Source organism: Pleurodeles waltl, chromosome 6 (genome assembly GCF_031143425.1).
Source record: "Pleurodeles waltl isolate 20211129_DDA chromosome 6, aPleWal1.hap1.20221129, whole genome shotgun sequence".
In the NCBI taxonomy this organism is placed as follows: domain Eukaryota; kingdom Metazoa; phylum Chordata; class Amphibia; order Caudata; family Salamandridae; genus Pleurodeles; species Pleurodeles waltl.
In genome coordinates, this window is record NC_090445.1 from 1,601,828,372 (window position 1) to 1,601,847,228 (window position 18,857).

The following is an 18,857-nucleotide window of genomic DNA, read 5'->3' on the forward strand; positions in this document are numbered from 1 at the left end:
TCGTCACTTGACAAGATTTTAACTCTTAAGAGTACTTCGGGCTTGATGTACGAACATGCAGGGAGCAAAAAAGCGAATACAAATTAGGCACTTTTTTCAATGTATCCTATGTATTAATAGGTCATGTTACAAAATGTCTATTCTCAAGTGGTCGCAGAAGTGCCTGCCTTTTGAGTATTCAAACCCCTGTGATGGTGGCCTGCAAGAAACAGTAGACCTCCAGCTCTGCCGCATTCGCATCTCCAAAAGGATGTTTTTTAAACCAGCTTGGCTCCTTAAAATAACCCTTGCTGCTTTTAAATAAACCAGTGCCTGCTTTCTCTGACTCTGCGCGACACAATTCCCAGAGGTAAAGCTGTCCCATGGACAGTGAGTGATAAAATATAGCAGCATTCTCATTATGTTAAACTCTGAAATTAGTGTCTCTGATTATGTTATGGCTCATATTACATCAGGGTTCAGATGTTAGCGAGGCTATGATTTTGCCACCTTTCTACAAAATTGCATTTAGGATGCGAAAGTAGTTGGGGAGCCTAGCTCCACCATTAGAATGTCATGTGTATTTGTGCACACCCACAAACCTACATGTTTTCCAGGGTGGGAAAATAGTGTGGGGAAAGTAAATTTGCACTCACTTTGTAGATTTTGAAACTGAATTCACAACAGTTTGCTAGAATTGTAGTTTCCAGGCCTACTTCTGTAAACCCTTGTGAATTCCTGAATGTTGTAAATCTGCTTCAGTGGAAGGACACATACTCATTGATATCCATAAAGATTTACAAATGGGCATGCATCAAACATTTTTTACTAAATGATGCCTCAAAGAAATAGTATTTAAATTTGCACAATAGTTTAGCAAAACATTTTATTCAAGTTTCATTTTTTGTGTACAATATGTTTTGAAAGCAATCACTCACCAATCTTAGGTTCAGGCTTATGTATGTATTTGAACATAACCAGGGAGCATTCTGTTAGCATTACAAATAGTCTGGAGTTGTTACATTGTGCAGAGGTGTACATGCTTTTATAAAACAACCACTGTCATAATGTAAGCCTAGCTCACTGCTCACTGCATTTCCTTAGAGCGCTCGCCTTATTAGTAAAGCCTTTGAATAATGAATCATATGTACAAGTTTGAGCAACTTATACATATGTGTAAAAATGTTGCTTTAGCGAATAATCCTCTATCACAGATCCATACTGTGGTACTGCAAACTGGCAGTCAAGAGGATTGTGATGCCATGGGTTTGCTTGTTCAGTCAACGAAATAAACCTGATGTCTTGTTCTTCATCCTGGACATCTGGTGATAGGATTTCCACACCCCTGCCTTCGAACTGCGATTCAAAATGAGATGTAGAACTACTTTTGTGAGTTAGAAAGGCATTTCATAGTCAAGATAGTCAAGTCAAGTCAAGAAAAGGTAATATAACTATTAAATCGCCATTTTGCAGTCGTAAACCCTGTCACTTTGTGAATCACATGGTTTGCAACCACAAAAGGCCTTTGCTCCTGCAATCTAGCCTCTAAAACATTCCCTTCCCTACTTGTGTAGGAGAATGTAACCATAGACTAGGGACATAATTAATGAGCTGGTGGCACACTATCACATTGTAAAATGCTCTTTGCTGTCACAGGCAATTAAGGTTGCGTCAGTTTTAGGCCTGGTGAAGTAGTTTCTCCTATAGGAAATGATCTACACGACAGGTAAAAAATATTCTAATTGGGAGGATGCGAATTTAAAAAGCCATGATTGTTTTATATTAGCTGTCGGAATTATGATAGCAGCAGAAATGTGTTTGAACTCCAAAATGAATGATATGTTGAATTAATGTTTCTTGTCGGATGGGCTAAGTCACACATTTCCATTTAGGTTGATTAGGGAAGCTCAGGAACGCAATAAGATAACATATTATTCCATCTTATGTTTTAATAGTTGAACCTCTAACCCTAAGACTTTGGTAGCCACATAGATAAAATAATCCTCTTGAGTTTGTGGAGTTTCTGTTTCAGATGCACATAAAACATGGACGTCAATACAAAAGAATGCTAGAGCTAGCAGAAGGGACATTGGACACCACCTTAGCCCCTAAATTTGACTCACAAGTGCTATAGGTGACAAAGGACAGTGTGTGAACTGCAGAAAGTAAACAAGTCTCAAAGACTTAGAATTCTCTTCCAAGTGCTGTCTTTATGACTTCAGGAACCTTAGGTACCAAGGGCAATGCAAGAAGTATAGGGTAACCCGACGTCCCGGATTTCCCAGGACAGTCCTGGTCTTCAGAGGACAGTCCCGGTGGCCCTAGGCTTTTCTCCATTTTAAATACATGAACCGAATAGACTCAAACAACAAACTCCTCTCTTGCAAGGCACTTGGCTTCGCATATCCACAAAGCTGCGGGGCTTTGAGCAATGGGACCTCATCGGCCTTTCACATCTAGGGGATGTCTGGTCAGGGATGCTCATGATGTTGTTTCAAGACCTTTAACCCGACGACCCCCTCACAACCATGCAATTTTATAAATACCTGCAACTACACCATGCCCTCCAAGCCCAGGTCCCCCGAACTGACACACTCCCAGAATTCAGCCCCCTCCTCATGGGGACACTAGGCAGAGGAAGAATCTCTCAAATCTATCAAACATTTATCATAAATACCCCTGGGGATTTAACCTATCTCAGAACTTGTTGGGAGGACTGGATAAGCCCCTCTGAAGATGATGACTGGAGAGATGCATTAATGGCACTAAGAACCCTTACTATTTCCTCCCGTTTATGACTGGTTAGGTTTTACTACCTCCACACTGCCTACATCTCCCCGCTAAGACTCCATTGTGCGGGTCTCCTCTTGGAGGTCGATTGCCCCCACTGCGCGTTACCCGAGCCGATTTCTACCATTTGGTTTGGGTATGTCCCCAAGTTCAAAACTACTGGTCCACTACAGCACATGAACTCAATGTGATACTGGGGTGGGAGGTCCCCCTATCTCCCCTGGTGATCTTGTTGAGGGTTCCAGAGGGCGTGGGAGGCATGGGAGCGGGCAGTGCATTCCTGGCAACGGCCCTCTGGATTGCTAAGTGGGATATTATGGTCCACTGGAAAGCCCATACACCTTCCACTCTCTCAGAATGGCGCCAGGGAGTTGACTGGTGTGCCAACAGGAAAGGTCAGTCTATGAAGCCAGGGGTTGTCCCCATAAACATAATCGAGTGTGGGGGAAATGGCTGGGACAAATTCTCTAGACACCATCTGCTGATGAAGGGGGTGGTCTATCTGGTGCTATCATATCATATTTATTATACAATGGCTTTGTTGTTACACTCTTGCTATGAATAATAACAGTGACGTCCTAAGTGCTGCCAATGTAATCCACAGTTTTTCTTTTTAAATGATAAAACTGAATACAAAAAAAAAAATACATGTCCAGTTTTTTTCGGACTCAGGTCAGGTCACCCTGCAAAGCAGAATAAAAAAAATAAAAAATGCTCATCGGAGGTTTGAAATAGTTTAAGTCATTTATTTGTTTCTGGCAGACAGCACAGAAGCAGGTCTGCAATCTGCTTTCAGCAGAGTAGGGAAGCAGGATGGAGGTACTGCCATAGCTGATATTATGCAAACGTAATTTTTATAATGTGTGCATATATATAGAGTAAGGTAGGGGTACCACTTTCTACCCTTGGGTATCCCTGTTCTGCAGGGCTGGTGGGTGAAAAACGATGGATTGGGATGCGGCCCGAGCAATTGCCAATATTCCATTAATCACCTTGTTTTGTTACACCTTTAAAGTTGGCAAAACATTACATACGCATAATCGCATGAAAAATTTGACAGACCATGTAATAAGTTTAGCTGCAGTCTCAAGCAAAATATTTGCTCCAAGCACATGGTCCAAATATATTCACCTGCTCACTTGTGCCTTCTTTCCATTAAAGCTCTGTAATAATTTATATTTCTGCATCACTGCGGACCCCAAAAGGTAAAGTCAATTCTCTTACTTGTAAGTTTCCGGTATCCCTAATTTTCTTATCAGTCTGAAAGGAAGATTCTCGCAAGGGATGCACCTAACATCAATTGGAAACTCACATTTTTAGTGCAAAGCTTTTGGGGTGATTTGTTTTGCACAAGTGCTGAACAATTCTTTGCAGATAATTCTTGTGTTGGATGTGTTAGTAGAATACATAGCCTTTCATGTGACAATCTATTTCTTGTTTGCCCTTGGTACAAAATGTTTCTTAGTCCCCACCACCATTTGTACAAACAGTTGTTTCTGATTTGAATCAATTGAGCTATAGCTTTCGATTACTTTTCCATAATCGTCCCTTCCTATGCAAAAGATATTGCACTCTTAAATAAAGTAGTACAAGACAAAAAGATGAGTTAATGGTTTGTGGTTTAGAGTTGCAATGTGAAATAAATATTGACAATACCAATAGGTCTGGCTATAACTCTTTTGCTGCTATGCCTCCCTTCCTCCCAGTGCTGAACCCTTTTTGGCTATTTTGGGTAGTTTGCGGTTAGTCCTCCATAACTTTTTGTCCACATAAGCTATCCACGCCAAATTTGTGTCCTTCTTTTCCAACATCCTGGGGATTCTAAAGGTGCCCAGGGTTTGTGAATTCTCTTGGGGGAAACTCAAAAATAGGGAAAAAGTGTCTGTTTTTTCCCTACAAATGACATCCACAATCGGTTTGCTGTACTAAAGTCACCATCTTCCCGGCTTTCAGGAACATGCAGCACTGAATCAAAAATCCTAATTGTGCACTACAGTTTTAGCATTTTTAAAAGAGGTAGCCTATTTTCCCTATTTTTTGTGCTCTCAGCCTACTTCCAGCCTGTGGTGAAAACCAGTGAGAAACCTATGGGTGATCTGGAAAAACAATATATTTCTAAAAAGTAGACAAAATTCCAAATTCAATAATGGGTCATTTAAGATCCATCAAGGTTTTCCCAAGGAAAATAACTGTTGAAAAAAGAAATATTGAAAATGAGCAGGAAAAACCGGGCATTTGTAACAACATTTTCATCTGTAACATTTGGTCACAATGGCAGATTGACAAAAGCAATATACCATTTCATCCGCTTGTGGCAATATATAGGGTTTGTAGGTTCTCCAAGAATCCAATGTACCCAGAGCAAACAACTGACCTGCACCACACAAAGGCTTTTCATTGAGTACCAGGTATCGACCAATTCTTATAAAGAAATAGGCAGGATGAAAAATGGGTATCAAGGAAAGTTATGTATTTCTGAAATTAGGCATAAGCTATAGAGTTTAGGAGCAGTGGTTATTTCTACATCTCTGAATTTGTGTGTACCCATATTAGAGTATGATTTGGAGGGTATTTTTCAAAATGTCATCTTTCTTATACACTTGCTTACATTTTAAAGACACAAATGCAGCAAAATCCAGTTGGTAATTACAAATGCTATACTATTCTATGCTCCTACAAGACTCCTGATAAAAATGGTACCTCACTTGTGTGAGTAGCCTTGCACCAGCGACGAGAAACGGCCCAAAACTCAACGTGGCCACATCGCATTTTTCCACTGAAAACTGACCCTTTATTTGCAGTGTGCCCAGCTGGTGATTTTGGGCCCTAACTCAGCTGGCACCTGCGGAAACCTAGCACACCTGTACATTGTTTGAAAATTAGACAACTATGGAAATCCAGGATGGGGTGACTTGTGTGGCCCTTACTAGATTCTGTTACCCAGAATCCCTTGCAAACCTCAACATTTGTCTGACAAAAACACAATTTACTCACATTTCTGTAATGGAAAGTTTTGTAATCTGCGTGGAGGCACAAACTTCCTTCTACCCGGCACTCCCACAAGTCTCCTGATAAAAACGGCACCTCACTTGTATAAGTAGACCTACTACCTGTGACAGGAAATGTCCTAAAAAGCAGCATGGATGCAGCACATTTTTCCACCGAAAACTGACCCTCTTTTTCCAATGTGGGTAACTCTATATTTTGGACTCGAGCTGAGCCAGCACCTAGGGAAACCTAGCCAACCTGTACATTTTTGAAAACTAAACACCAAGGGGTATCCAGGGCAGGATGACTTGCATGGCTCTGACCACATGTTTTTACCCAGAGTCCCTTGCAAACTTCATATTTTGACTAAAAAACACATTTTCCTAAAATTTCTGTGATAGAATGCTCTGGAATCTGCAGGAAGCCTTAAACGTCCTCCCACCCGGCATTCTCTCAAGTCTCCTGATCAAAATGGTACCACACTTGTGCGGATAGACCTAGTGCATGCGACAGGCAACAGCTCAAAACACAACATGGACGCACTTTATATTTCCACCGAATAATGACACTCTTTTGCCAATGTGGTAGCTCTAGATTTTGGACCCTAGCTCACACCTAGGGAAACCTAGCCAACCTTTACATTTTTTAAAAATAGACACCTAGGAGTATCCAGGATGGGCTGACTTGCATGGCTCTCCCAATGTTTTTTTACCCAGAATACCTTGCAAACCTCAAACTTTGACAAAAAAAAAACAATTTCCTCCCATTTTTTGATGGAAAGTTTTAGAATCTGCGGGGAGCCAAAAATTCCTATCACCCAGGAGTGCCCCACCGGTGCCAATAAAACTGCTGCCCACTTGTGTGGCTGGGCCCAGTGCCGCAACAGTTTGCAATGGATCAAACCAAGGATAACAGGAGCCCTTGCGTGAAGAACCCTGCTGGCCATGGTTGGATCCATTCCTGTCACTGGCGCTAGGCCTAGCCACACAGTGGGGCAGAGTTTTTATCAGCACAGGTGGGTCAATGCTGGATTTTGGAAAGTTTGTGGATTCCTGCGTATTCTGGAAGTTCAGTCACAGAAATGTAGAGAAAATATGTGACTCTAGCCAAAGTTGGAGATTTGCAAGGTATTGTAGATAAGAAAATGTTGTAGGGTATAGGAGAAGCATGCCACCCTGATCCCCCACAGATGTCTCTTTTTCAGAAGTGTCTGGGTCTGGTAGATGTTTCCAGGTGGCAACCTACCCAAGCCCAAAAGTACAGCTGTTCATCATTGTAAGTTGAACGATATTGGGAGTTAGCCAAGTTCTACTGGCCCATACGTAACATCAACACCCAAAAGAGTTAAATGTCCTCTTGATTGCCATTGGGGTGAGGTGCTTTAGTCCGCAGGGGGGGCGGAAAACTATTGCCCCCTTCAGTTGAGGTGGGGGCATAACCATGCCCATTGTTGGGGGCCAGCCCCACACCCCTCTATTTTAATAAAATACTTCCCTGGTGTCTAGTGGGCTTTCTTGCCCGCCCTGGGGGGGCAGATCAGAGGTAATTATCCTCGTCTGCCTCTAGGGGCAGAAAGACTGTGCCCATTTATTTTTGGGGGGCATTGCCATGCACATTCGAGGCAACTCCAACTCATACACTATCAAAAAAAATCCTTGGTGCCCAGTGGGATTTCTGCCCCCCCCCCCAGGGGAGGAGAACAGAAAGGCTTTACTGATTTATTTGGGGCAGGGTTGGGGGCATTGCCCATTCTGAGCAGAACCCACCCCTAGATGAATGAAAAAATTCCCTGGTGCCTGGTGGGCTTTCTGCCCCACAGGGGGCAGATCAGGGGCTATTCCCCCCATCTGCCCCCTGAGGGCAGAAAGACTGTGCTGATTTTTTGGGACGAGGGGTGGGGACAATCCCATGCCCAGTCTGGACAGCCCCTACCTCCTACACTACCAAATAAAAATCCCTGGGGAGCAGATTGAGGGCTATTTTCCCCGTCTTCCCCCACAGGAGGAACAGAAAGACCGTGTATGGCCAAGAAACAAGGAGGGGGGAAAATCCCATTCCCAGGGGATGGCTCTCCCCTCCCTGGTGTCTAGTGGGTGGATGCCAGCTTGGTTATCGCCCTCCTGTGGCGATCCCCAAGCAGGGATCCACTAGTTAGGGGTATCATTGGAAAGGGGTGATTCTCTCCTTTCAAGTGCTACCTCTCCCTTCTGCCTCGGTGCTCAGAGGGTGGAGATAGCCCCCTGAGCACCAAGCAAATGAAAGTGAAATGAGCCAATCGTCTCATTTCATTTTCGTTTTCAGTGAAATTAGGTCAGTCATGCGCGCTGATCGTCATTTTGCTGAAAACAAAGAAACAGCCTCGGAGCTGGGGAAGCTTCTCCCCAGCTCCTGAGGCTGTGTCTTTGAGCAGGGAATCTCTCTGATGCCTCCACCAGAGGAATTTGCAGCGCCATGTGCGAGGACGGCTGGGAGCCGTCCAACACACATGAGCACCACAGCGTCAGGCAGCTCCCGGCTGTCCGACGCACTCAAAAGGTTAAAGGGATGCTGTAGGGTATATTCTTTGGTAATGTGAAGCATTAAAAGTAGATAGCATGGGAATGCACATGTATTTGTGTTGAAGCAAAGAACTGTAAAATAATATTGGTGTAGTTTAAAAGGTCAGGTGACAGTTGCACTATCAAGCCAGGCCTAAAACTCGATGCAGGTTATTGACTGCCTTCCTCCCTTCTGTGCTGCTGCCAGAAAAAAACACAATAAATGATAAAGTTATCTAAGCCACTTTAATGGCATTACACGGTCATGCGAATGCCCCTGAAAGTTCAAGCTCAGGAAGCTAGAAACATTAACAAAATGATCACAGCTGTGCTGAGGGCAAGAACTTTTTAATGTGTAAGCACACATCTGCCCAATCAAAACATGTACTCCTGGCTCCCAACATGTGGGTGGAGCCAAAGCCCTTCTCCTGGTATTTATCACATAATTGGCTGGCAGCATCTGAACTGTCAAACCAGAACCCAAACCGTATCAATCTCAAGTGGGGCAGTTTAAGATTGATAGTGATGTTCATTAAATTCTGCTGGGGATAAGCCAATAATTCTCTTTCTTAAGCACTTCTTGTGAACATTCACTTTTAGAAGTTTGCAAAACAGCTAAACAGAAGTCGATTCACACTTTTGCAAATGGAATTGTATAACTTCTGACTTCAGGGCACAGAACAAACGCTTAACCTTTCTCACAGAAATTCAATGGTTGGTTGTTTAGCGAAATTACCTGAGAGTGTATACACAACTGAATGGCAGAGTCATAAAAATGATCTGTAACAATAGCACAAAACATAATAAACAACCCTCTACTCGTCTGATTAAGGAGCTGTTCCTCCATGTTCATGCACCTTAAAGGAAACAAAAGTTATCAGTCAGGTTAGATAGGATATTAATAAAGTCAAGAAAATCAGCAAAGCTCACTCAATTAAGTAGGAGTCTTATAAGAAATCACAAAGAAAAGGGGCCAGATATATCAAAGTTCCATTTTGCACAACCTAAATAGAACATTTTAATAAATCGCTGTTTAGGTAATGCAAAATGGAATATAACAAAATATCGATTCTCTAATAGGGATTTCTAAAAATTTGCAAACGCTATTAGGGAATGAGACTCCACTCAGTCCTATTGGCCTAAAGGCCCATAGGTGGGAATGGTTTTGCATTTCCTAATTTGCGAATTACTATTAGGAATTTGCAAATTAGGTAATGCAAAAATAAGGGTGCTGAGGACCTAAGGCCCCCTTTAATGCACCCCCCAAAACAACTGTGCACATGTAAAGCTTCCACATGCCCAGGGGCAGTGGTTCCCAACCTCTTGACTTCTGTGGACCCCCACTTTGTCATTACTGGAGCCTGGGGATCCCCACTGAATCTTTATTGGAATCCGGGGACCCCTGCAGTGAGTCATTACTGAAAGTTGGGAACCTAATCCGTTATTATTATTTAATTTTCGACGCAGTCACGGACCCCCTGAGGAGACTTCCCTGACTCCCTAGGGTCCCCATACTACAGGTTGGAAACCACTGCCCTTGGGACATGTGTGCGCTATATGCCACTTTAAAAAAATGCATTTTAATGCATTTTTTAAAAGTGCACATGGTTACCACCAACTTGACTTTGGTGGTAATTGCAATACCCAGTTTGCATTTAGGAAATGCTTGATACATGTGCATAGGAAATCGCAAATAGTGATTCCCTATTCATAGTTGCAATTTTAGGGAATCGCTAAAAATTGTGATTCCCTAAAATTGGACTGTGATGCCTTTCATGCATCGTAAAAGGCTATTTTGCATTCACAAACAGTAGAATCTTACAATTTTCACCATTTGCGAATGCAAAATGTTTTGTTACATCTGGCCCGTGATGTGCTAAGGATTTTAACAGTCACAAACACTTCAGTATAGCATTTTAAATCATTAAAATATGTTTTTCTATGCACTAATTTAATTTTAAGTCCCTCTTGGAACCCCTTTGCAAATGTTAAGAAAATGTTTTTTGAAGACTAGACAGTGATCCAAGGGACCACTGCCAACTCTTAAACTACCTTTTAAATAGAAAGCTTTTTTAAACCAAACCCAGTTTTCTTTTTTTAAAAGCAATCACAGACACGGTGGTCTAGTGACTCCTGCACGTCCCGAGACCTGTGATGGCCTCCAGTCATAATGAGTCATAATTTGAACCTACCTCATTAAAATCCATGAGATAGGTCAGATTGCGACCCACTATGGTTTAGAATATTAAGAACCAACCTATTATCTGGCCTTTTATTTCTGATAAACCCTGAGGAATAAAAGAAAACAGTATTTTTAGATTCTTCCCTGGCTTTGGGAGATTGGCTAACAGCATGGCAATCAATGCACGTTACAGGAACTAGATATGCATTGTTACAGGTAAGGAACGTTATTCATTCCACCAAACAATGGGTACGAAGATGTTGCACAATCACATCCTCTTCCCAGCATTGCCACTATAGTACTGGACAGCAAGTCTGTGTACAAGAGTACTACGTTAATACCTTTCATTTTTTTCATTTGCCACATCACCATTAAAGCACAGTGTCATAGTACATTGACTTGTATGTCTTATATTGTATTGTTTCTATACTATATAAATACATTTTATTTGGGAATTATCCATATATTTATTACAACTACCACTACAACACTAGAACGCTGCCTCTTTTGCTGCTGAGTCTGACATTCTTCTTTCACTGATAATATTTTTTCTTCCTAAAGGAGAACTTCTCCAAGGAGCTGAAGGAGATCGGAGGGCAAGTCAGCATCATCGCCAATGACCCAGCTCTCATCAGGTACCCTTGGTTTAAACAACCAAGCTGAGCTTGACTGTGATAACCAGAAAAAGTTGTTTTACTACAATAATCTCAAAAAAATTTACAAATCTGAAATAGCAATCTTCTAACCATTTAAAGTAGAATATCAGTTGGAAACCCTAGTTTAAAAAACAGTAATGCTTGACTTTAATGTTGAGAAAGTCGTGAGAAAGATTCTCTCAACACTAAAGTCAAATAATCAGCCAGTGTGGTCTAACACTGTGACCCAGTGATGATCATAAACGTAAGAAGCCACCTGGGAGAAGAAAAACTGGAGGTTTATTTTCACTCATTAGAGAACACGGGGCAGCAGTCCTCTTGGGAGTTTTGGATTAACGTAATTCTCCTGTATTTTATGTGTAAATATGGCTTTGTCACACAGCCTCATAATTTAATATCAACTGCATAGTTTGCAGATTTTAACAGAACATGTTTCTAACTCCAACAAATACATTTTATGGGAAAACAAGGACACTATTCGACAGCATGCCAGACACTATGCAAAGGTTAACTGGTCACCTTTTGATTGTTGATTGTTGTTTGCAGGCACTCAGAGAGAAGCCAGTTTCATCAAAATAGTGTTAACATGTACATTTGATTGACTGAAGGAATATTATTTGTCTGCAAACTGAAACATAACTAATGTACTTGATATAATTCCTTTTTGCATCCACATTATTAAGAGACAGTAGTCTTTACGAATCACAGTGCTTTATTAAAGTTATGAGTATAGTCTCCCTAAATGTGAGGGGACGGATTCCTGTCATTAGTGCCTGATAGTAGACCTGTAGAAGTTGTGTAGCTAATAGGTTAGCAAAAGCTTTATAGAACTTGCCCAGGAGTCCGTCACTCACAGGTGTTTTACATGTAGGTATGCGAAAAATTACGGATGTCATTTCAAGAGTAATTTTTGTAATATATGTATCAAGGAACTGCTGACGGGCATCAAGCCAGGCCAGGGAAACACAAACGAGGTCAATGAGGTAGATACACATATTTCAGGACTTTGTGCGTGGGTACCTTCTGCTACAATTGTGCTCCACATTGCTGAGGCTTTCTTTGAAGTTTGCTAGCCCTGGAAGAGGCACCCTCCTACAGACAACAAGATCTGTTTCACAAATGGATTGGCAATTTGTGGGAATATGTGGGGCTTGTTATAGTAATTTTCAGGTGTGATGAGGAGAGCATTGCCTATTGTATTCTAGCCTGTTGTAACTTGCTCTTAAGAGGTAGGTCCAGGATAATTGAGTGGGAATTGCTCTCTTATGACAGTTGCTGTTTCTCACATGCAAATCTTGGAGTTCTGGCAGTGGCCATTGTAGTTGAATAGCCACACAAGATAGGACAGGACAGTGCGGGGTGGGGGCCTCAGCTCCAATGATGTATGGGGTGCTTCACTGCAAATAGTCATGAGAAAGATTCCTCCCCAAAAAGAGCCTTGAGGAGAGATTCAATACTATTCCCATATTGCCCATGTTTGTAGATTCTGGAATGCCCAACAGGAGCAATTTGTTACGTCTGGACCCAGCCTCCAAATCTTCATTTATTGCCTTAATAACAAACACCTTGGCCATGTCCAAAAGCTTTTTGTTGTTTTTTTGCAGTGTTGTTCAAGAGGGATATTGGTGATTTCACTGTGGTGATTCTCTTTTCCTACTTATTTAGAGTGGTTTTCATCTTGTGCACTTTAGAGGTGAGAAAGTCTAGATTGTTATGAATTGACCTTAGGCTCTTTTGCATGAGGAGAAGGAGTATTTTCACATCTGTATGCTCAGCACCACTATAAGCCTTGTACGATACACCAACCCTCTCTGCTGATGAGGCAGTCATGATCAGCCTTGTTTTTTGAATGGGAGTTTAGACTGCTTGGGGTCATTTTTCCCAGTCTTTATCCCCATTTGTGTAGTCTCTATCCGGCCATAACCACCTACTCTGCAGGTGCTCGCTTTATCGCAATATGGCTGAGGGATGGTTACCAGCACCTGCTTGGGGTAGGTTCCAAGGCCAACTGGGCCTCACTAGAGGAAGTGGTATTTGAGCATTCCTTCTTTGTGAGCTGTCCAACACAAAGCCATAATTCACTGCACTGACGGATTGCTGTGCATGTTGTACCTGGTTTAGCACTCAAATTGCAGTGGTTATTAGAGGCCACACACACACACACTAAGGGGGTCATTATGACCCCGGCGGTAGGTGTTAAGTTGGCGGTAGTACTGCCAACAGGCTTGCGGTACATACGGCCACATTATGACATTGGTGGGTTGGCTGTAGCCAACCTGCCAATTTACCATTCATACTGCCATGGCGGTAGCAGGTGCAGGGCCAGAGATATCAATCTCCAGCCCGGCGGCCGCTATAGTATTGCTGGTGGCATTTTTTGTGGCGTTAGCAATGTCACGAAAACCATGGCAGAAGGCTCTACCAGTGACAGGGAGTTCCTTCCCTGTCACTGGTAGGAGGCTCACCCCCGCAAACACTCCCCAGATGCCCACCACTTCTGATCCCCCACACCCCCATACACACACACACCCGCAGACACGCACCACGCATACACCCACTCACTCACACTGGCACACAAACATTCATACACGCATACATCCAGTCATGGTCGCACACATCCGTACACACATTCACACTGACATGCAGACACACATTCACATTTCCATTCTTACACGTAGTCACACACATGCATACATCCACGCAAACAACACTACACACACACACACAGATGCATTCACGCACACACTCACACATTCATGCACACAACCCCCCAACACACACACACACAACACCCCCCCCTGTCGAAAGCCCAACTAACCTTCATCAAGCTGGACTTCCGTAAGAGAACGGGGCGCTCCTACCACCAGAAGGGCCCACCAGGCCATATCATGTCATGATATGGCTGGTGGCAGTCTACTGGTGTGGCAGTGCTGGTGGTAGCAGGGCACCTTCCCACCATCTGCCAGTACGGCCACGGTCGGATTTCCGCCCTTCTTGTGGTGGAAGACCAGCTGTGGTCATAATCTGGCAGACCGATGGTAGCCACGGTGATGGTCTTTTGGCGGCTGTCACCGAAGCGATAGGCGGTTTATACCACCAATGTCATAATGTGTGCTAAAGTGCCCAAAAGCGGAGAATAGAATCGTTGGCTCCATATTTCCTCTGTTAGAAGTTGTGAAGGGGGTAATCTTCCAAGGATCTCTTGGCAGTTGGGCACGTTATGGAGCAAGGACAAGCCAATACATAAACCGAAGGCTTTCCTACATGATCCAGAATTTACTTTGCTCAGGCCCACAGTTAAATTCATGTGTGCTGTATTTGTGTTCACTGGCAGGCATGAGGCAGTATATGCCTGCCCCGCTACAGGCTGTGCCATACAGTTTGTTGCTGGAGAATGACCATGCTGGAGAAAAACACTGGGAGCTCAAGCGAACCACTCAGCCCCAGGAAACACCATTTTGTTGCTCCGCCCGGGGATAGAAGTTGAATAGGAACTCTTTCCAGCCTCAGCCAGGCTCACCCATACAGGCCAGGGGCACACACGCTGGATGCCACACTTCACAAGTTGGCTATCACACTCCGGCTGCTTGGCCTGGCACCAGGTCCCTGTCACTCCCCATTCAGATCTTTCTCCCCAGTGTTCGTCCTGTGCCTCAGCCTTGGATAGGATTATTCGGACGCTCATCCTATCAATTTAGCGCACAGGCCTTTTACTAGGGCTATGAAGATCGATATATTAGTTGATCCTGCTTGTTTCAACAGTGCTCTTAGCAGGGAGCCGCCATCAGTCAGAGCCACTTCTTGGAACTGCAGAGCCTGCAGGAGTCACTGATCAATCAATGCCCGAAGGAAGAATAAAATGACATCATCATTTAAGCCTTGATGTATAAAGCTGGAGAAAATTAGTGGAAAATTAGAGTTACTCCTTTCTGGGTGGCATTGTTCATGATACATTTTTGTCAATTGAAGGGCATATGCATAGTCCACATCATAGCTGTCGCCTGACTCATCAGTAGCTGGGTCGGGGTCAAAGTGTACTGAGCTGCACTAGTCAAGGGTATTGTGAATTGGGGCCTTGACAAATGCTTTTTGACAGTAGCGGCTGATGGTGAAAAAACTGCTGATGGGGTCTCAAAGGCTGCGGATATTGCCGGACAGAGCGACAGAGTTCTATTACAATGCCAAAGCTGTGGACGATGATTTACATGAGAGGTGGCTTTACCAGTCACCTCGGAGGATGCAGTGCCTGACTGACAATTTTTGAGGCAAAAAGTGGGAGCCCTGCAGAAGACAATAGCAAGTCCTCCGAGGAGACACTCTTGTGGGCCACCTTACCTTCATATTTGTATGAAGGTATGGGTTCCCACCCTTTTTTAGAGATTTAATGGTTACTGAAGGACCACCTTTCTATATGGGGAGCACTTATGGTGGCTTCATCCCCTGAACAGGGTGGGTCACTTGACCACACCTGCTTTTCAAGCCATCTCAAGATGTGGCCTTTTCAATCATTGATGGTTTTTGAAGCAATCCGTTTGCATATCTTGTAGTCCTAAATCTTACGTTTTTGGTGAACACGATGTATGCATTCCTTGTGCGGGTCCTCACCTTAAAAACTGGTCTTCCCACAGGGACTAAATAAGATCTTATTTGGTGAATCTGTCACATCAAATCCAAATCTTCCACTGGTTCAGTTCTTTACGACAGCCAACCCTAAACAGAGTGTGCTTGGAAGGATGAAGTAATTCAGTGGAAACACGTCTTGAAAATATGACAAAATAGACAAAAGAGCTCACAGGCTCCCTTCACACATGACATACAGTATAAATCTGACAGAGAATGGGCTTTGGAGGCAGTGTAGTCCATTGGTGACTCACTTCATAGCTTGGAGTTTGGACTGCTTCCAATGAGGCTAAAATGACACTGTTTGCAGTCAGGCATAATTTAAAGTTATGCTGTATTTTAAATTTACTGGACTAGACCCCACTTGATTACGGGGATTGATTCAAGCATGTGAATCAATGTAAGATTTCATTTTGGAGACTTTCTGCTGTACTAACACCATTAGTAGGTTGGCAAAGAGTTTATGTTCAGTTTTTCTATAATTATACTAATCATGTTCAGATATAGAACAGTCTAATTCAGACTGACAGCCATATTTGTTTTTAGAAAGCATTTATGCATTATCATTGATCAAAAGTTTATAGATGTAAGAACTTGCACTTGTTTCAGGTCAATAATTTATATTCTGACATATTGTCAGAAATATTTCAATTTGGAGCAATTATGTCATTATGTCATCTTTCATATGCCTGAGGATTTGCTCTAGTGATAAATAGCTTAACAGCTCCTCCTTGACTATTCCAAATGTGTTCATCAATCCTGGAACAAAATTCTTTTTTCATGTTACTTGGAACACTAAGATCAAATTGTGCTCTAGCAATTTTTACCAATGTACGGTACTGGTGTGGGTAACTATATTAGGAACTATTTAAATGGTTCTTTTCTAGAAGGGTTGGTAGGCAAAAGAAAGAGCTAGTAAAGTTCATGCAATTTTCTATAGGGTTTGGTACAAATATAAATGATAAGAGGAAGATGCTTACAGATGATTTAGGGTCAGGCAGTCCTCCCACTCTGCCAAACCCACGGGTTTCCTCACTCTGTTTAAGTCAGGGAATTACTGGGTTACTACCGGTGGCTGACAGTGGAGGGCACCATCACTTATTTTTGGGGACTGCCAATTATTTCGCCACATGAGACATTTCCCAAGGGCAACAGAGAGAAAAACAAACAAAACAAAAAGAAAGATGAAGAGAAATACAGAAAATCTGTCACCAAGGGAGAAAGCAGAAACTGGTAATAGTGAGATAAAAGGGACAGGGAGTGACTGCCAGTGAATTAATGAGGCCTGACTACACACCCTTGCTATTCACCCTCTGACGTTTTATAGCACCAGCTGCGGGTGTCTGAGCACAGCTTTGGGTTTATTTTACTAATAAAAGATTGGTTACCACAGGTGAAGACTCCACAGATGAAGGCTCAGTTGGCTCCGCCGATGCTAATCCCTGACCCAGCAGTCCATCCACCACGGACTGTGGGGTCACAGTGACAGCCACCCTTCTTGAGGCACAGATGACCATCACTCGTTTTTGCTGCCCATGTTTGCCATGCGATACATGGAGGGAATGGGAAAGAAAATGTTAACTAGCTCCCATGTGCAGGGAAAAACTGCTTCTACATCAGAGCTATTCACTATATGTTCAGAGAAAACAAATTCCCACTTTGAGAGTTTGTTTCCTCTGAAGAAACGTTTGCCGAGCAGCCCCTTTAAAAATGCACCGGCTTAGTAAACTTTCAATGCTATGAAATGAACTACCATAGGCACAGCACCCTTTTAGTATACAAATTCCTGTCAAGCAGGTGGGCATCTCTAGATATGGCAGACAGTCCTGATGGTGGAGGTCTTGACCTATGCCCCTGGCATACTGGAGAAGTGTCTGCCAGGGTCTAAAGAAGGCGAGTAACTTCTTGTTTCCCAATCTCAAATCACTTAGGAATGCCAGGAGTATAATCTGCTGAACAATGCCACAACTGCATGAATAAACTTTTTTTATATTCTTTCAAACTAGAAAAGTCAGTTTAAAGGGTATTTTTAGTCTTCCCATTTATATTAAAGAGTATTTTGGTAGGGAAATCAAATAAATGTTGTCATCAGATTAGCAAACCCCATGTATAAAGGGTAAGCATAAGCAGTTTGAGAAATATGTGAACTTCTATGCAAGATGTTTTAATCATTTTCATTTTAGCCCATAATACTGAAGTAAGCAGTTAATAATTCTGGACCATCAACAGAGTTAACAGCATATAATCTGCATACAACAAACATGAATAGTCTGTATTGCCAATTATAATTCCTAGAGTGGTATTAATAAATCTGATGGCAATAGAGAGACATTCCAAGGTACATAGTTAGATCAAGCAGACAGTGGACATCCCTGTTTAGTGCCTTTGTATAGATTAAATCATCTGGACAAAATTCCATTTGTAGTAAAACATACCCACAGCCCCTTCACATATGGTTTTCAAGACGTCAATTACTAAATTCATCTTTCTTGACTTCTCAAAGAGACTTGTCAAATTTTTAGCATTTAATTCCAGCAGTACCTGGTGACTCAGATGTGAGTTGGTGAATTGAAGACTATGGCCCTCATTATGATCCTGGCGGACAGCCGTATTTTGGAGAAGAGTACTGCCAGCAGGCTGGCGGTACTCTTCCCCAAAATATGACATTGGCGGTTTGGCTCAAGCCAAACCGCCAAAGTACCACTCCGTCCGCCAGGGCGGTAAAGCCGCCGGGCTGGAGACTTGAGTCTCTAGCCAGGCGGCCTTCACTGTCCCACCCGTGGGATTATGACCCCGCCTACCGCAATGGGTTTCGTGGCTTCCTTACCGCCACAAAAACCATGGTGGTAGGCACTATCAGTGACAGGGAATTTTTTCCCTGTCACTGACGGGGTCTCCCCGCCCCCCTGCCCCTCCCAGAGTCCATGTTCCCCCTCCCACTCCAGACCCCCCCAAGTCATACACGCACATTCACACGCCATCATACACATGCATGCACACGCTCATACCCACATTCACCCACGCATGCATACATCCATTCACATACATATCCACACACACTGACATACATACACGCACCAAGGCATTCACACAACACAACATACA

General features: G+C 43.0%; 1 protein-coding gene across 1 annotated transcript in view; it reads left to right on the forward strand.

The window, feature by feature from the left end:
- LOC138302186 (amiloride-sensitive sodium channel subunit gamma-2-like) overlaps positions 1 to 18,857 on the forward strand; it is a 188,967-nt gene that overhangs the window by 125,873 nt on the left and 44,237 nt on the right. The window contains exon 9 of the mRNA XM_069242533.1: positions 11,038 to 11,111. Coding sequence (XP_069098634.1) covers positions 11,038 to 11,111 — 74 coding nt within the window. The remainder of the gene's footprint in view (positions 1 to 11,037; positions 11,112 to 18,857) is intronic.